The sequence below is a fragment of the Pseudophryne corroboree genome, chromosome 5, assembly GCF_028390025.1.
Source record: "Pseudophryne corroboree isolate aPseCor3 chromosome 5, aPseCor3.hap2, whole genome shotgun sequence".
Lineage (NCBI taxonomy): Eukaryota > Metazoa > Chordata > Amphibia > Anura > Myobatrachidae > Pseudophryne > Pseudophryne corroboree.
The window spans coordinates 790,936,490-790,949,644 of NC_086448.1; the positions used below are offsets into that span (position 1 = coordinate 790,936,490).

The 13,155-nt window shown below is 46.9% G+C and overlaps 1 protein-coding gene across 1 annotated transcript in view; it reads left to right on the forward strand.

Annotated features, from left to right (window-relative positions):
- The window catches only part of AGMO (alkylglycerol monooxygenase), a 375,267-nt gene that overhangs the window by 286,789 nt on the left and 75,323 nt on the right, over positions 1 to 13,155 (forward strand). The window contains exons 11-12 of the mRNA XM_063925088.1: positions 2,311 to 2,393; positions 3,480 to 3,585. Coding sequence (XP_063781158.1) covers positions 2,311 to 2,393; positions 3,480 to 3,585 — 189 coding nt within the window. The remainder of the gene's footprint in view (positions 1 to 2,310; positions 2,394 to 3,479; positions 3,586 to 13,155) is intronic.

Here is a 13,155-nt window from a genome sequence, read left to right on the forward strand (position 1 = left end):
CACATACATAAATACATAAATACATACATACACACATCCATTTTTGGCAATTTCCATGGATGGACAGTGACATTTGTAAAACCGGATCTTAGCAAACACCTGGGACCTAAGGAGAAGCTACCTGCCAAGTTTTAAGATTTTAGGCCTTGTGGTTTAAGAGATTTCATGAAGAGTCAATCAGTGAGTCAATCTCCTTTTTTGCCTTTTATATATATATATATATATATATACATTTATATATATATATATATATATATATATACTTTGCTGTGATTCTGTTTACTGCTCAGTACTGTCACATACTGTGCTGTATTTTTTTTATACATGTATATTATTGTATTCTTTTCTTTACTACTGTATGCTGTGCTCCCGTATACAGTGCTGTACTACGGTATATTGCCTTCTACTTTTGTTTACGGTGCCATATTACTGTATTTTGTGTTATTAGTATTACTATATATTTGATATACCGGTATTTATTAATATATTATGTATGTGGGAAACTGCTGCCTGCAGGTGGGACAGCGGGACAGTCCCCAAAAAACTGGACTGTTCCGCAAAAATCGGAAGAGTTGGGAGGTATGTATATATTATATACAGCTTTATACTACTATATGCTGAGCAGTACTGTTGTAACTATGCTGGACTATTTTGCATTGCTGTATGAAATGCTGTCTACTGTGCTATTCTACTGTATACTGCGCTGTACTACTGTATGTTGTTTTACTTCCATAAATGTTGTAATTCTATTTGCTGTGCTGTACTGCACTGCCATATGCACAGATATACTGTTTTCTGTGCTGTACTGCACTGCCATATGCAGTGTTGTACTTCTGTCTGCAGTACTGTGCTGCCATATACCATGTTGTAATTCTGGCTGCAGTGCTGTACTGCCATATACAGTGTTGTGTGTCTGCAGTGCTGTACTGCCATATACAGTGTTGTACTTCTGTCTACAGTGCTGTACTGCCATATACAGTGGTGTACTTCTGTCTGCAGTGCTGTACTGCCATATACAGTGGTGTACTTCTGTCTGCAGTGCTGCAGTGCTGTATTGCCATATACAGTGTTGTACTTCTGCCTGCAGTGCTGTACTGGCATATACAGTGTTGCACTTCTGTCTGCAGTGCTGTATTGCCATATACAGTGTTGTGTGTCTACAGTGCTGTACTGCCATATACAGTGGTGTACTTCTGTCTGCAGTGCTGTACTGCCATATACAGTGGTGTACTTCTGTCTGCAGTGCTGCAGTGCTGTATTTCCATATACAGTGTTGTACTTCTGCCTGCAGTGCTGTACTGGTATATACAGTGTTGCACTTCTGTCTGAAGTGCTGTACTGCCATATACAGTGTTGCACTTCTGTCTGCAGTGCTGTACTGCCATATACAGTGTTGCACTTCTGTCTGCAGTGCTCTGCTGCCATATACAGTGCTGTACTTCTGTCTGCAGTGCTCTACTGCTATGTACGTACAGTGTTGTACGTCCGTCTGCAGTGCTTACTGCCATATACAGTGCTGTACTTCTGTCTGCTGGGGTATGGGACTCCAGGTCGACACCAAAAAGGTCGACACACCTTTGGTTGACACGCCTTAGGTTGACACATGAAATAGGTCAACGTGGACAAAAGGTCGACATGAACAAGGTCGACATGGGAAAAAGGTCGACATTAGTTTTTAATGTTTTTTTGGTGTCGCTCTCCTTGTTCATGTCGACCCTTTGTCCATGTCGACCTATTGCAGGTGTCGACCTAAGGTGTGTTAACCAATTGGTGTCGACCTAAGGTGTGTCGACCTTTTTTATGTCGACCTGGAGTCTGCACCATCTGCAGTGCTGTACTGCCATATACAGTGTTATGCTTCTGTCTGCAGTGTTGTACTGCCATATACAGTGTTATACTTCTGTCTGCAGTGCTGTACTGCCATATACAGTGTTATACTTCTGTCTGCAGTGCTGTACTGCCATATACAGTGTTATACTTCTGTCTGCAGTGCTGTACTGCCATATACAGTGTTATACTTCTGTCTGCAGTGCTGTACTGCCATATACAGTGTTATACTTCTGTCTGCAGTGCTGTACTGCCATATACAGTGTTATACTCCTGTCTGCAGTGCTGTACTGCCATATACAGTGTTGCACGTCTGTTTGCTGTACTGTTCAGTCTTCATATAGCAAACAGTGTAAACAGATTTGCAGTTGTCTTTGTTGTGGAGGAAAGTTGGATATTACGTTAGTGACTTTTACTGATGAAGTAACTAGTAGCAACAAGTGGTTTTTTTACTGTTTTTAATTTTTTTTTATCCATTATCAGATACTAACACAGATAACTCTCCTGCTGAGGATCCTGTACATTCTCCTGACCTTAACATCCCTGGGTTTCCTTCTGGAGCACAGGTACTGTAAGTTCTTCAAAGGCAAATGATGGCTTTATTTCAAACTGCTGGCTGAATACAACTACACGAGCTCCTATCTGTCCTAAACAGAGTGTTACCGGGGCATGAAGGGCCAATCGGAGAACTGCACTGGTAGTGCCCCATGTTTAGGGGTGTGGCCAGTCTCCAGAGGGGGTGTGGCTAGTCACCATAGAGGTTTGCCACTTAAAGAGTGCATGGACTGAGCGCCTTGATAAATATATATAGTAAATACTGCTAATGCTTGCATAATAACGTACCAGAATAAAAACATGAATGCACTTTAGAAGATACGCCATAGCAGAGGCGTCACCCGGGTGTGGTGACACCCGGTGTGCACCCCTGATCTCCTGCCGCAGGGATCCTTGGAATCGTCACTCTGGGGGCATGCCCAGCATCTCCGTGCGCTGTCGGCTCCTCTTCTATGACAGGAGCCGGGTGCTGTAGGAGACTTTCTCACTGCAGCACCTGGCTCCTGTCACCGCAGAGGAGCTGACATTTGGTGTCACCCCCCCTCCAGGTGTCACACCCGGGTGCAGGCCCCCCCCCCCCCACACCCGCCTTGTGACGCCACTGCACCATAGTCCTGTGCAGCATTAGGTAACATACAGTATGTATAATTCAAGTGCACAGTTTGGAACCTGATCCCTAGAGGAGGGGGCAGGGCCCCAGGCCGTGGGACACATCGGGGGTTTCTCCTGTTACCCTGTGGGCCAGTCCAACCCCGGTCCTAAATAAGAGTGAGGAGTTTCACCTATCAGTAAGCGCTGGAGGTACAGTCAGTAATACAGAGAAGGTCAGAGATATATGGAGTATCAGATAATCACTGAACGCCGTATTTTCCACCATTTTTTTATTAGCTAAACATTTAAATTTTAGGGTGTAGTTGTCCAATGAGCACTGAATAAAGCTAGGAGAAATCTGCAGGGGAAGCGGCTGCTACAAGGAACAGGGACGACAATGTCCGTTCCTTGGTGGAACGTCACTATGTGTTATGTGCACTGTATTATTAATACAGATTAATACAAGTTATTAAATAGATACTTATGACCCCTTTATCTTGTTGCAGACCCAATGCAGCACTGTTCGAAACCGTCCGATGTTCGGTTTTTCTGTTGCTTCAGAAATACGGCTACCTAACAACAGATATCCCCTCTCTGACAGGCATCTGTGAGGTAAGAAATCACATTTATATTTTATCGCTACGCCAAGTGACACAATTTCCAGTATTGCTATATACTGAGCAATTGCTGGATAAGTATTGATTTTATATATATAATATATATATATATATATATATATATACACCGTATATACTCTAGTATAAGTCGACCCGAATATAAGCCGAGGCACCTAATTTTATTACAAAAACCTGGGAAAACTTATTGACTCGAGTATAAGCCTAGGGTGGGAAATGCAGCTCTAGCCGTATACAGCCCTCATAGTGCCAGATATGCCATAATACTGCCAGATATGCCCCCACAGTGCCTGATGTGCCAGATATGCCCTCATGCTGCCAGATATGCCCCACAATGCCAGATATGCCCTCATGCTGCCAGATATGCCCCACAATGCCAGATATGCCCTCATGCTGACAGATATGCCCCACAATGCCAGATGTGCCAGATATGCCCTCATGCTGACAGATATGCCCCACAGCCAGATATGCCCTCATGCTGCCAGATATGCCCCACAGTGCCAGATATGCCCTCATGCTGCCTGATATGCCCTACAGTGCCAGATGTGCCAGATATGCCCTCATGCTGCCAGATATGCCCCACAGTGCCAGATATGCCCCACAGTGCCAGATATGCCCCACAGTGCCAGATGTGCCCTCATGCTGCCAGATATGCCCCACAGTGCCAGATATGCCCTCATGCTGCCAGATATGCCCCACAGTGCCAGATGTGCCCTCATGCTGCCAGATATGCCCCACAGTGCCAGATATGCCCTCATGCTGCCAGATATGCTCCACAATGGCAGATATGCACTCATGCTGCCAGATATGCCCCACAGTTCCAGATATGCCCTCATGCTGACAGATATGCCCCACAGTGCCAGATACTTACCCTCCGTCGCTCCCGCGCTGTCTTCTGAAGGAGGGATACGGAGGGCACATCGCGCGGCTCTCCTGTGTCCCTCCTGCGTCTCCGGCGTCAGCGGCGTGTGTGTGTTAAAGGAAGTGCCGTTTCGTGCACACACACACGCCGCCGCCGCCGGAGACACAGGAGGGACACAGGAGAGCCGCGCGCTGTGCCCTCCGTGTCCCTCCTACAACTGACTCGAGTATAAGCCGAAGGGGCTTTTTCAGCACAAAAAAAAGTGCTGAAAAAGTCGGCTTATACTCGAGTATATACGGTATACATATACAGTATTATATATATATATATATATATATATATATGTACGGAGGAAAATAAATATATGTTTCATATTTCTTTTCCTCTGTACATTTCACGGTCATGATTTCCTAGCTGACCCAGAATGGTTTCTTTGTTGTAATCCTGCCCATAACTCAGCCATATTTTGCATTGGTGCGGTGCCTGTGATTGCTCTATTGTTTCTCTACTTCCTGAGACAAAAACCTTCAAATATCCCCTTAACAAGGTGCATTAGTTGTGTGTTATTACTGCCGTGTTTGGCTGCTTTGACCCATTTTTATCCAGTATTTATGGCATGTTTATGCTCACTGAGCCTCTGCTATAGCCTGCTCCTGCTTTCCACGGCACAGATCCGCTCCAGATTCCTCTGGCACTTCATAAACTAGTCTGAACTCCACCGTAGCGTTCTTAGGTGTTCTACTGTTTACCAGGTATCAGGATAGTGGTTTTCAAGATGGAGTTGGGAGAAGTTTATGAAGTGTCATATGAATGCAGAGCAAGCTATAAAGTGGAAACCAATTGTTTTGAGACGTATGTGGAATAAATTTTCCAATTGTATAGGATATGCGGGCCTGGTTTTTTTAAGGAATTATTTCCAACTTTTTATTTTATTTTTTTAAAGAAAAGCAAACCACAGGATGCTTCTATAAATGGAGTAGTGTAAAAATGGAATCAATATCGTGATGCGAATGTATGGTGAGATTAATGCCAATTTCGCAAAACATAAGACAGCTTCTGATGTATCAGGTTTCTGAAATAATAGTTACCATAATTTTTGGGGCTTACAGGAAAACAATAGCTGCATGCTTACAGCTGCCATCGCTGGGGTAAATATATGTATTGTGGCTCTTAAATATACTTGTTTTACGAGGTTTAGATGAGCAGCTAAAAACCATTTAACTATTTTGTGTGCATTACCGTGACATGTCTGGCACAAATCTGTCCATAAATATTTTACCTGTTTTGATGAGGTTAAAAGGTTGTAAGAGCCATACTGTAACCGGAGAACTAAACGGCACAGCGAGCCAGGAGACATGTATTGTGCGCCAGGTATAAAGTGTAAAACTGATAGGGAACAGGCGGCCCTCCGAGCCGCCACCTGCGGCCCCTCGGAGCGTTCCTGTTCTACTGTCAGATTTCTTCGTTATAGCTTGAACATTTGTTTAATATATCTGCTGATATGTTGTTATTGCAGATATGTAAAGATACTACTTTCTATGCGGTTTTGTGTTATTACTGAGATGAAGGGTAATGTGTGGTCAGGGGGGGGGGGGGGGGGGGCGGTTTCTAAGAGGAGAAGACCCATGTGCAGACTCAGTGCGAGCCCCCTTATCACTGGCACGCTTTGTGACAGTGTCTGTTGGGCATACGCAGGTCTCCGAAAACATGTCGCCTGCGCAACGTTGTCAGTGACTTCTCAACTGCACATGCGCAAATCTCCGGGAAGATGGCTGCAGCTCCATTTTCTTGGTGATTTCTGCTGCTCTGCAAAGCCGGCTGATGCAGGACTCCGGCGAGGTAACTATAATTATATGGGTGCAGGGTGTGTGGTGGTGGTGGGCCGCCTTTGATCTAGGGGGCCCACCACCACACACCCATTAGAGATATGCCAATGATTGCAGATCTATGTAAGGTTAGAGGTTCTCTGAAGTGTATCATGTGGCCTGCACTGAAGCAATGCAGAGCTTGAACACTTTCCTGTGTTTCCGTTGAAGAAGTCAGCAACTTGTAGCATTTCTGGGAAATTCGTTCCCAGAATTAAACATAGAAGATAGGATTTGATGCCAGAGAAGAACCAGCTGGTTATGTCTGGTGTACCCACTGCAAAAACCTAATTCAGTATCTTGTTTTATTTTGTATTATAAGTAAATAAAACACAGAACGACTAAGCGGGACAACAAGCTGAATGATACATGCTGCTGCAAGCAGTTCTCCCAACGTGGCAAGGTCAGGGAACGTCCGTCCGTGTTCTACCTACTACAGATGTGTCAGGAGAATGATATACTGAAAAGCAGGGGGGTAGCACAATAGTAACATACTGTATACTGTATACTGCAAGCAGATACAGTCTAAAAGCACAGTAGGAGGGACAGAGTGCAGGTGCGCCACAAATAAACAAAATAATACTGAGTTTATTCAGCCCCGGAGGCAGCAGCTGGGAGAACTATATCGCCAAGCATCTTGTGAGCCTCCCAGCATCCCCCTCTCTAGTGGGAAGATGGAGTGGAGACCACTGGGTGCTGTGAAGACTATTGGAGACCACAAGACCAGTAAATATCTCTTTGGGTTTATATTTATACGCACCGCATTGTTTTCAGAGCAGAAAACCCCTGCAACCATTTAAAAAAATAATTGGATACCACGGGTATCGGGAGCGTGCAGTTTTATTTGTGGAGAAAACCTTGCGCCCAGTTGAATCCCACCCTAATGTACATCTTGCTTACACCTGGAATACTGTACATATGACAGGGTATGGAAATATTGGCTGAACTGCACATACAGATGTAACCTCATACACTGGGGCTACAGTAGTGACAATCAGCCCCTCTCAGTGCGCCAGGTCCCGGGTAACTCGGCCTCACCAACCATCTTTTTCTATCAAAGTGCCGGATTCAATTAGCAGCAGTAATTTACCGTGCCAGGAAAAGGGTGGAAGCCCCTGGCTATTATGCCTGGGGCCAGGGGTGCTGGAATGTTTTGAGGTTGGGGGGTTGTAGTAACGGTGCGGTAGATGCTAGAATCAAGTGGGCTAAGGGACCTTTTCCGTAAGGGGGAGGAGTTATGATGTAAGGGGGAGGAGCTAGGCCAGCGGGATAGTTCCTCTACTATCCACGCCACCAACTATTACCTTTAGTAATTAGGTGGTGAGCGAAGCGGAGCGAAGCGAGCCACCGTGCCCGAAGCGTGGCGAGCGAACTTTTCGGGTACCCTGTTCGCCCGTAGCTCCTCCCCCTGGTGACGTAGCTCCTCCCCTAGATACGTCACAAGGTCCCTTCAGCCACTCCGATATAGAACCAACCGTAACGGTGCGGGTGAGCGGCACTTACATCCGGGCAACTCCTGCTGTAAAAACAATGTCCTGCCACTGCTTGCTATGCTCCATGTCCCCCTAGCCGGGTCCTCACTGATGCATTACTGGGAGGAGGCGGGATGTCCCAGCAGGCTCAGTATGGCCACGCCTCCCTCCCAGTAATGCATCAGTGAAGAGCCGGCTAGGGGCTCATGGAGCATAGATAGCAGGAAGCGGCGGCACATTGATTTTGCAGGAGGAGTTGTCAGCGGGGATCCGGAGGTAAGCTCTCCCCCTAACCCGTGCCTGCACCTCCTTCTCGTTTGGGGGGGCATACTGCCCCCTTGCCCCCCCTTCCTTGTTCCAATGCCTATGCTTGGGGCTATTCAATTACAGCCCTTTCTCTAACGTCCTAGTGGATGCTGGGGACTCCGTAAGGACCATGGGGAATAGACGGCTCCGCAGGAGACTGGGCACATCTAAAGAAAGATTTAGTACTATCTGGTGTGCACTGGCTCCTCCCCCTATGACCCTCCTCCAAGCCTCAGTTAGATTTCTGTGCCCGGCCGAGCTGGATGCACACTAGGGGCTCTCCTGAGCTCCTAGAAAGAAAGTATAGTTTAGGTTTTTTTATTTACAGTGAGACCTGCTGGCAACAGGCTCACTGCTTCGAGGGATTAAGGGGAGAAGAAGCGAACCTACCTAACTGGTGGTAGCTTGGGCTTCTTAGGCTACTGGACACCATTAGCTCCAGAGGGATCGCACACAGGACCCAACCTCGTCATCCGGAGCCGCGCCGCCGTCCCCCTTACAGAGCCAGAAGCAAGAAGGTCCAGGAAATCGGCGGCTGAAGACTTCTGTCTTCTCCAAGGTAGCTCACAGCACTGCAGCTGTGCGCCATTGCTCCTCATGCACACCACACACTGCGGTACTGATGGGTGCAGGGCGCTGGGGGGGGGGGGGGCGCCCTGAGCAGCAATATTTACACCTTGGCTCGCGAACTAACACCATATATAACCCCAGGGGCTATATAGGTGTAAAAATACCCCTGCCAGAATTACTAAAAAAGCGGGAGAAAGCCCGCCGAGAAAGGGGCGGAGCCATCTCCCTCAGCACACTGGCGCCATTTTCCCTCACAGCTCCGCTGGAAGGATCGCTCCCTGGCTCTCCCCTGCAGTCCTGCACTACAGAAAGGGTAAAAAAGAGAGGGGGGGCACTAAATTTAGGCGCAGTATATAAATATATAGCAGCTATAAGGGAAAACACTCTGCATAGGTGATATCCCTGTGATATATAGCGCTCTGGTGTGTGCTGGCATACTCTCCCTCTGTCTCCCCAAAGGGCTTTGTGGGGTCCTGTCCTCTGTCAGAGCATTCCCTGTGTGTGTGCTGTGTGTCGGTACTGCTGTGTCGACATGTATGAGGAGGAAAATGATGTGGAGGCGGAGCAAATGCCTGTGAATGTGATATCACCCCCTGCGGGGTCGACACCTGTGTGGTTGGACTTATGGAAGGAATTACGTGAAAGTGTCAACTCCTTACATAAAAGGTTTGATGACATAGGACAGCCGGCTACTCAGCTTGTGCCTGTTCCAGCGTCTCAGTTGTCATCAGGGGCCTTAAAACGCCCGCTACCTCAGGTGACAGACACAGATGTCGACACGGATACCGACTCCAGTGTCGACGACGATGAGACTAGAGATGAGCGGGTTCGGTTCCTCGGAATCCGAACCCCCCCGAACTTCAGCCTTTTTACACGGGTCCGAGGCAGACTCGGATCTTCCCGCCTTGCTCGGCTAACCCGAGCGCGCCCGAACGTCATCATCCCGCTGTCGGATTCTCGCGAGGCTCGGATTCTATTGCGAGACTCGGATTCTATATAAGGAGCCGCGCGTCGCCGCCATTTTCACACGTGCATTGAGATTGATAGGGAGAGGACGTGGCTGGCGTCCTCTCCGTTTAGATAGAGAGTGAGACACTTGATTTACTAGTAATTTAATTTTAGTAATTTTGGGGAGCATTAGGAGTACTCAGAGAGAGTGCAGAGTTTTGCTGATAGTTATACTAGTGACCACCAGTTTTATTTATTATTTAAAATCCGTTCTCTGCCTGAAAAAAAACGATACACAGTCACATACCATATCTGTGCTCAGCCTCAGTGTGCTGCATGATAATATCATCTATGTATATCTGACTGTGCTGAGTGCTCACTGCTCACACAGCTTAATTGTGGGGGAGACTGGGGAGCAGTTATAGCAGGAGTACATAACAGTGCACACTTTTGCTGCCAGTGTGACTGACCAGTGACCACCAGTATATTGTCTGCCTGAAAAAGTTAAACACTCGTGTGGTGTTTTTTTTTTTTATTCTATAAACGCATTCTGCTGACAGACAGTGTCCAGCAGGTCCGTCATTCATTATATTATAATATATACCTGCAGTAGTGATATATATATATTTTTTATATCATTATCATCCAGTCTATACTAGCAGACGCAGTATGGTAGTCCACGGCTGTAGCTACCTCTGTGTCGGCAGTGCTCGTCCATAATTGTATACCTACCTGTGGTGGGTTTTTTTTTTTTATCTTCTTCATACTAGTAGTTTAGGAGTCTGCTGACAGTGTCCAGCAGGTCCGTCATTATATAATATATACCTGTCCTGCAGTAGTGATATATATATATTTTTTATATCATTATCATCCAGTCTATACTAGCAGACGCAGTACGGTAGTCCACGGCTGTAGCTACCTCTGTGTCGGCAGTCGCTCGTCCATAATTGTATACCTACCTGTGGTGGTTTTTTTTTTTCTATCTTCTTCATACTAGTAGTTTAGGAGTCTGCTGACAGTGTCCAGCAGGTCCGTCATTATATAATATATACCTGTCCTGCAGTAGTGATATATATATATTTTTTATATCATTATCATCCAGTCTATACTAGCAGACGCAGTACGGTAGTCCACGGCTGTAGCTACCTCTGTGTCGGCAGTCACTCATCATCCATAAGTATACTAGTATCCATCCATCTCCATTGTTTACCTGAGGTGCCTTTTAGTTGTGCCTATTAAAATATGGAGAACAAAAATGTTGAGGTTCCAAAAATAGAGAAAGATCAAGATCGACTTCCACCTCGTGCTGAAGCTGCTGCCACTAGTCATGGCCGAGACGATGAAATGCCATCAACGTCGTCTGCCAAGGCCGATGCCCAATGTCATAGTACAGAGCATGTAAAATCCAAAACACCAAATATCAGTAAAAAAAGGACTCAAAAATCTAAATTCAAATCGTCGGAGAAGCGTAAACTTGCCAATATGCCATTTACCACACGGAGTGGCAAGGAACGGCTGAGGCCCTGGCCTATGTTCATGGCTAGTGGTTCAGCTTCACATGAGGATGGAAGCACTCAGCCTCTCGCTAGAAAAATGAAAAGACTTAAGCTGGCAAAAGCACAGCAAAGAACTGTGCGTTCTTCGAAATCACAAATCCACAAGGAGAGTCCAATTGTGTCGGTTGCGATGCCTGACCTTCCCAACACTGGACGTGAAGAGCATGCGCCTTCCACCATTTGCACGCCCCCTGCAAGTGCTGGAAGGAGCACCCGCAGTCCAGTTCCTGATAGTCAGATTGAAGATGTCAGTGTTGAAGTACACCAGGATGAGGAGGATATGGGTGTTGCTGGCGCTGGGGAGGAAATTGACCAGGATGATTCTGATGGTGAGGTGGTTTGTTTAAGTCAGGCACCCGGGGAGACACCTGTTGTCCGTGGGAGGAATATGGCCATTGACATGCCTGGTGAAAATACCAAAAAAATCAGCTCTTCGGTGTGGAAGTATTTCAACAGAAATGCGGACAACATTTGTCAAGCCGTGTGTTGCCTTTGTCAAGCTGTAATAAGTAGGGGTAAGGACGTTAACCACCTCGGAACATCCTCCCTTATACGTCACCTGCAGCGCATTCATCATAAGTCAGTGACAAGTTCAAAAACTTTGGGCGACAGCGGAAGCAGTCCACTGACCAGTAAATCCCTTCCTCTTGTAACCAAGCTCACGCAAACCACCCCACCAACTCCCTCAGTGTCAATTTCCTCCTTCCCCAGGAATGCCAATAGTCCTGCAGGCCATGTCACTGGCAATTCTGACGAGTCCTCTCCTGCCTGGGATTCCTCCAATGCATCCTTGCGTGTAACGCCTACTGCTGCTGGCGCTGCTGTTGTTGCTGCTGGGAGTCGATGGTCATCCCAGAGGGGAAGTCGTAAGACGACTTTTACTACTTCCACCAAGCAATTGACTGTCCAACAGTCCTTTGCGAGGAAGATGAAATATCACAGCAGTCATCCTGCTGCAAAGCGGATAACTGAGGCCTTGGCATCCTGGGCGGTGAGAAACGTGGTTCCGGTATCCATCATTACTGCAGAGCCAACTATAGACTTGATTGAGGTACTGTGTCCCCGGTACCAAATACCATCTAGGTTCCATTTCTCTAGGCAGGCGATACCGAAAATGTACACAGACCTCAGAAAAAGACTCACCAGTGTCCTAAAAAATGCAGTTGTACCCAATGTCCACTTAACCACGGACATGTGGACAAGTGGAGCAGGGCAGACTCAGGACTATATGACTGTGACAGCCCACTGGGTAGATGTATGGACTCCCGCCGCAAGAACAGCAGTGGCGGCACCAGTAGCAGCATCTCGCAAACGCCAACTCTTTCCTAGGCAGGCTACGCTTTGTATCACCGCTTTCCAGAATACGCACACAGCTGAAAACCTCTTACGGCAACTGAGGAAGATCATCGCAGAATGGCTTACCCCAATAGGACTCTCCTGTGGATTTGTGGCATCGGACAACGCCAGCAATATTGTGTGTGCATTAAATCTGGGCAAATTCCAGCACGTCCCATGTTTTGCACATACCTTGAATTTGGTGGTGCAGAATTATTTAAAAAACGACAGGGGCGTGCAAGAGATGCTGTCGGTGGCCAGAAGAATTGCGGCACACTTTCGGCGTACAGGCACCACGTACAGAAGACTGGAGCACCACCAAAAACGCCTGAACCTGCCCTGCCATCATCTGAAGCAAGAAGTGGTAACGAGGTGGAATTCAACCCTCTATATGCTTCAGAGGTTGGAGGAGCAGCAAAAGGCCATTCAAGTCTATACAACTGAGCACGATATAGGAGGTGGAATGCACCTGTCTCAAGCGCAGTGGAGAATGATTTCAACGTTGTGCAAGGTTCTGCAACCTTTTCAACTTGCCACACGTGAAGTCAGTTCAGACACTGCCAGCCTGAGTCAGGTCATTCCCCTCATCAGGCTTTTGCAGAAGAAGCTGGAGACATTGAAATAGGAGCTAAC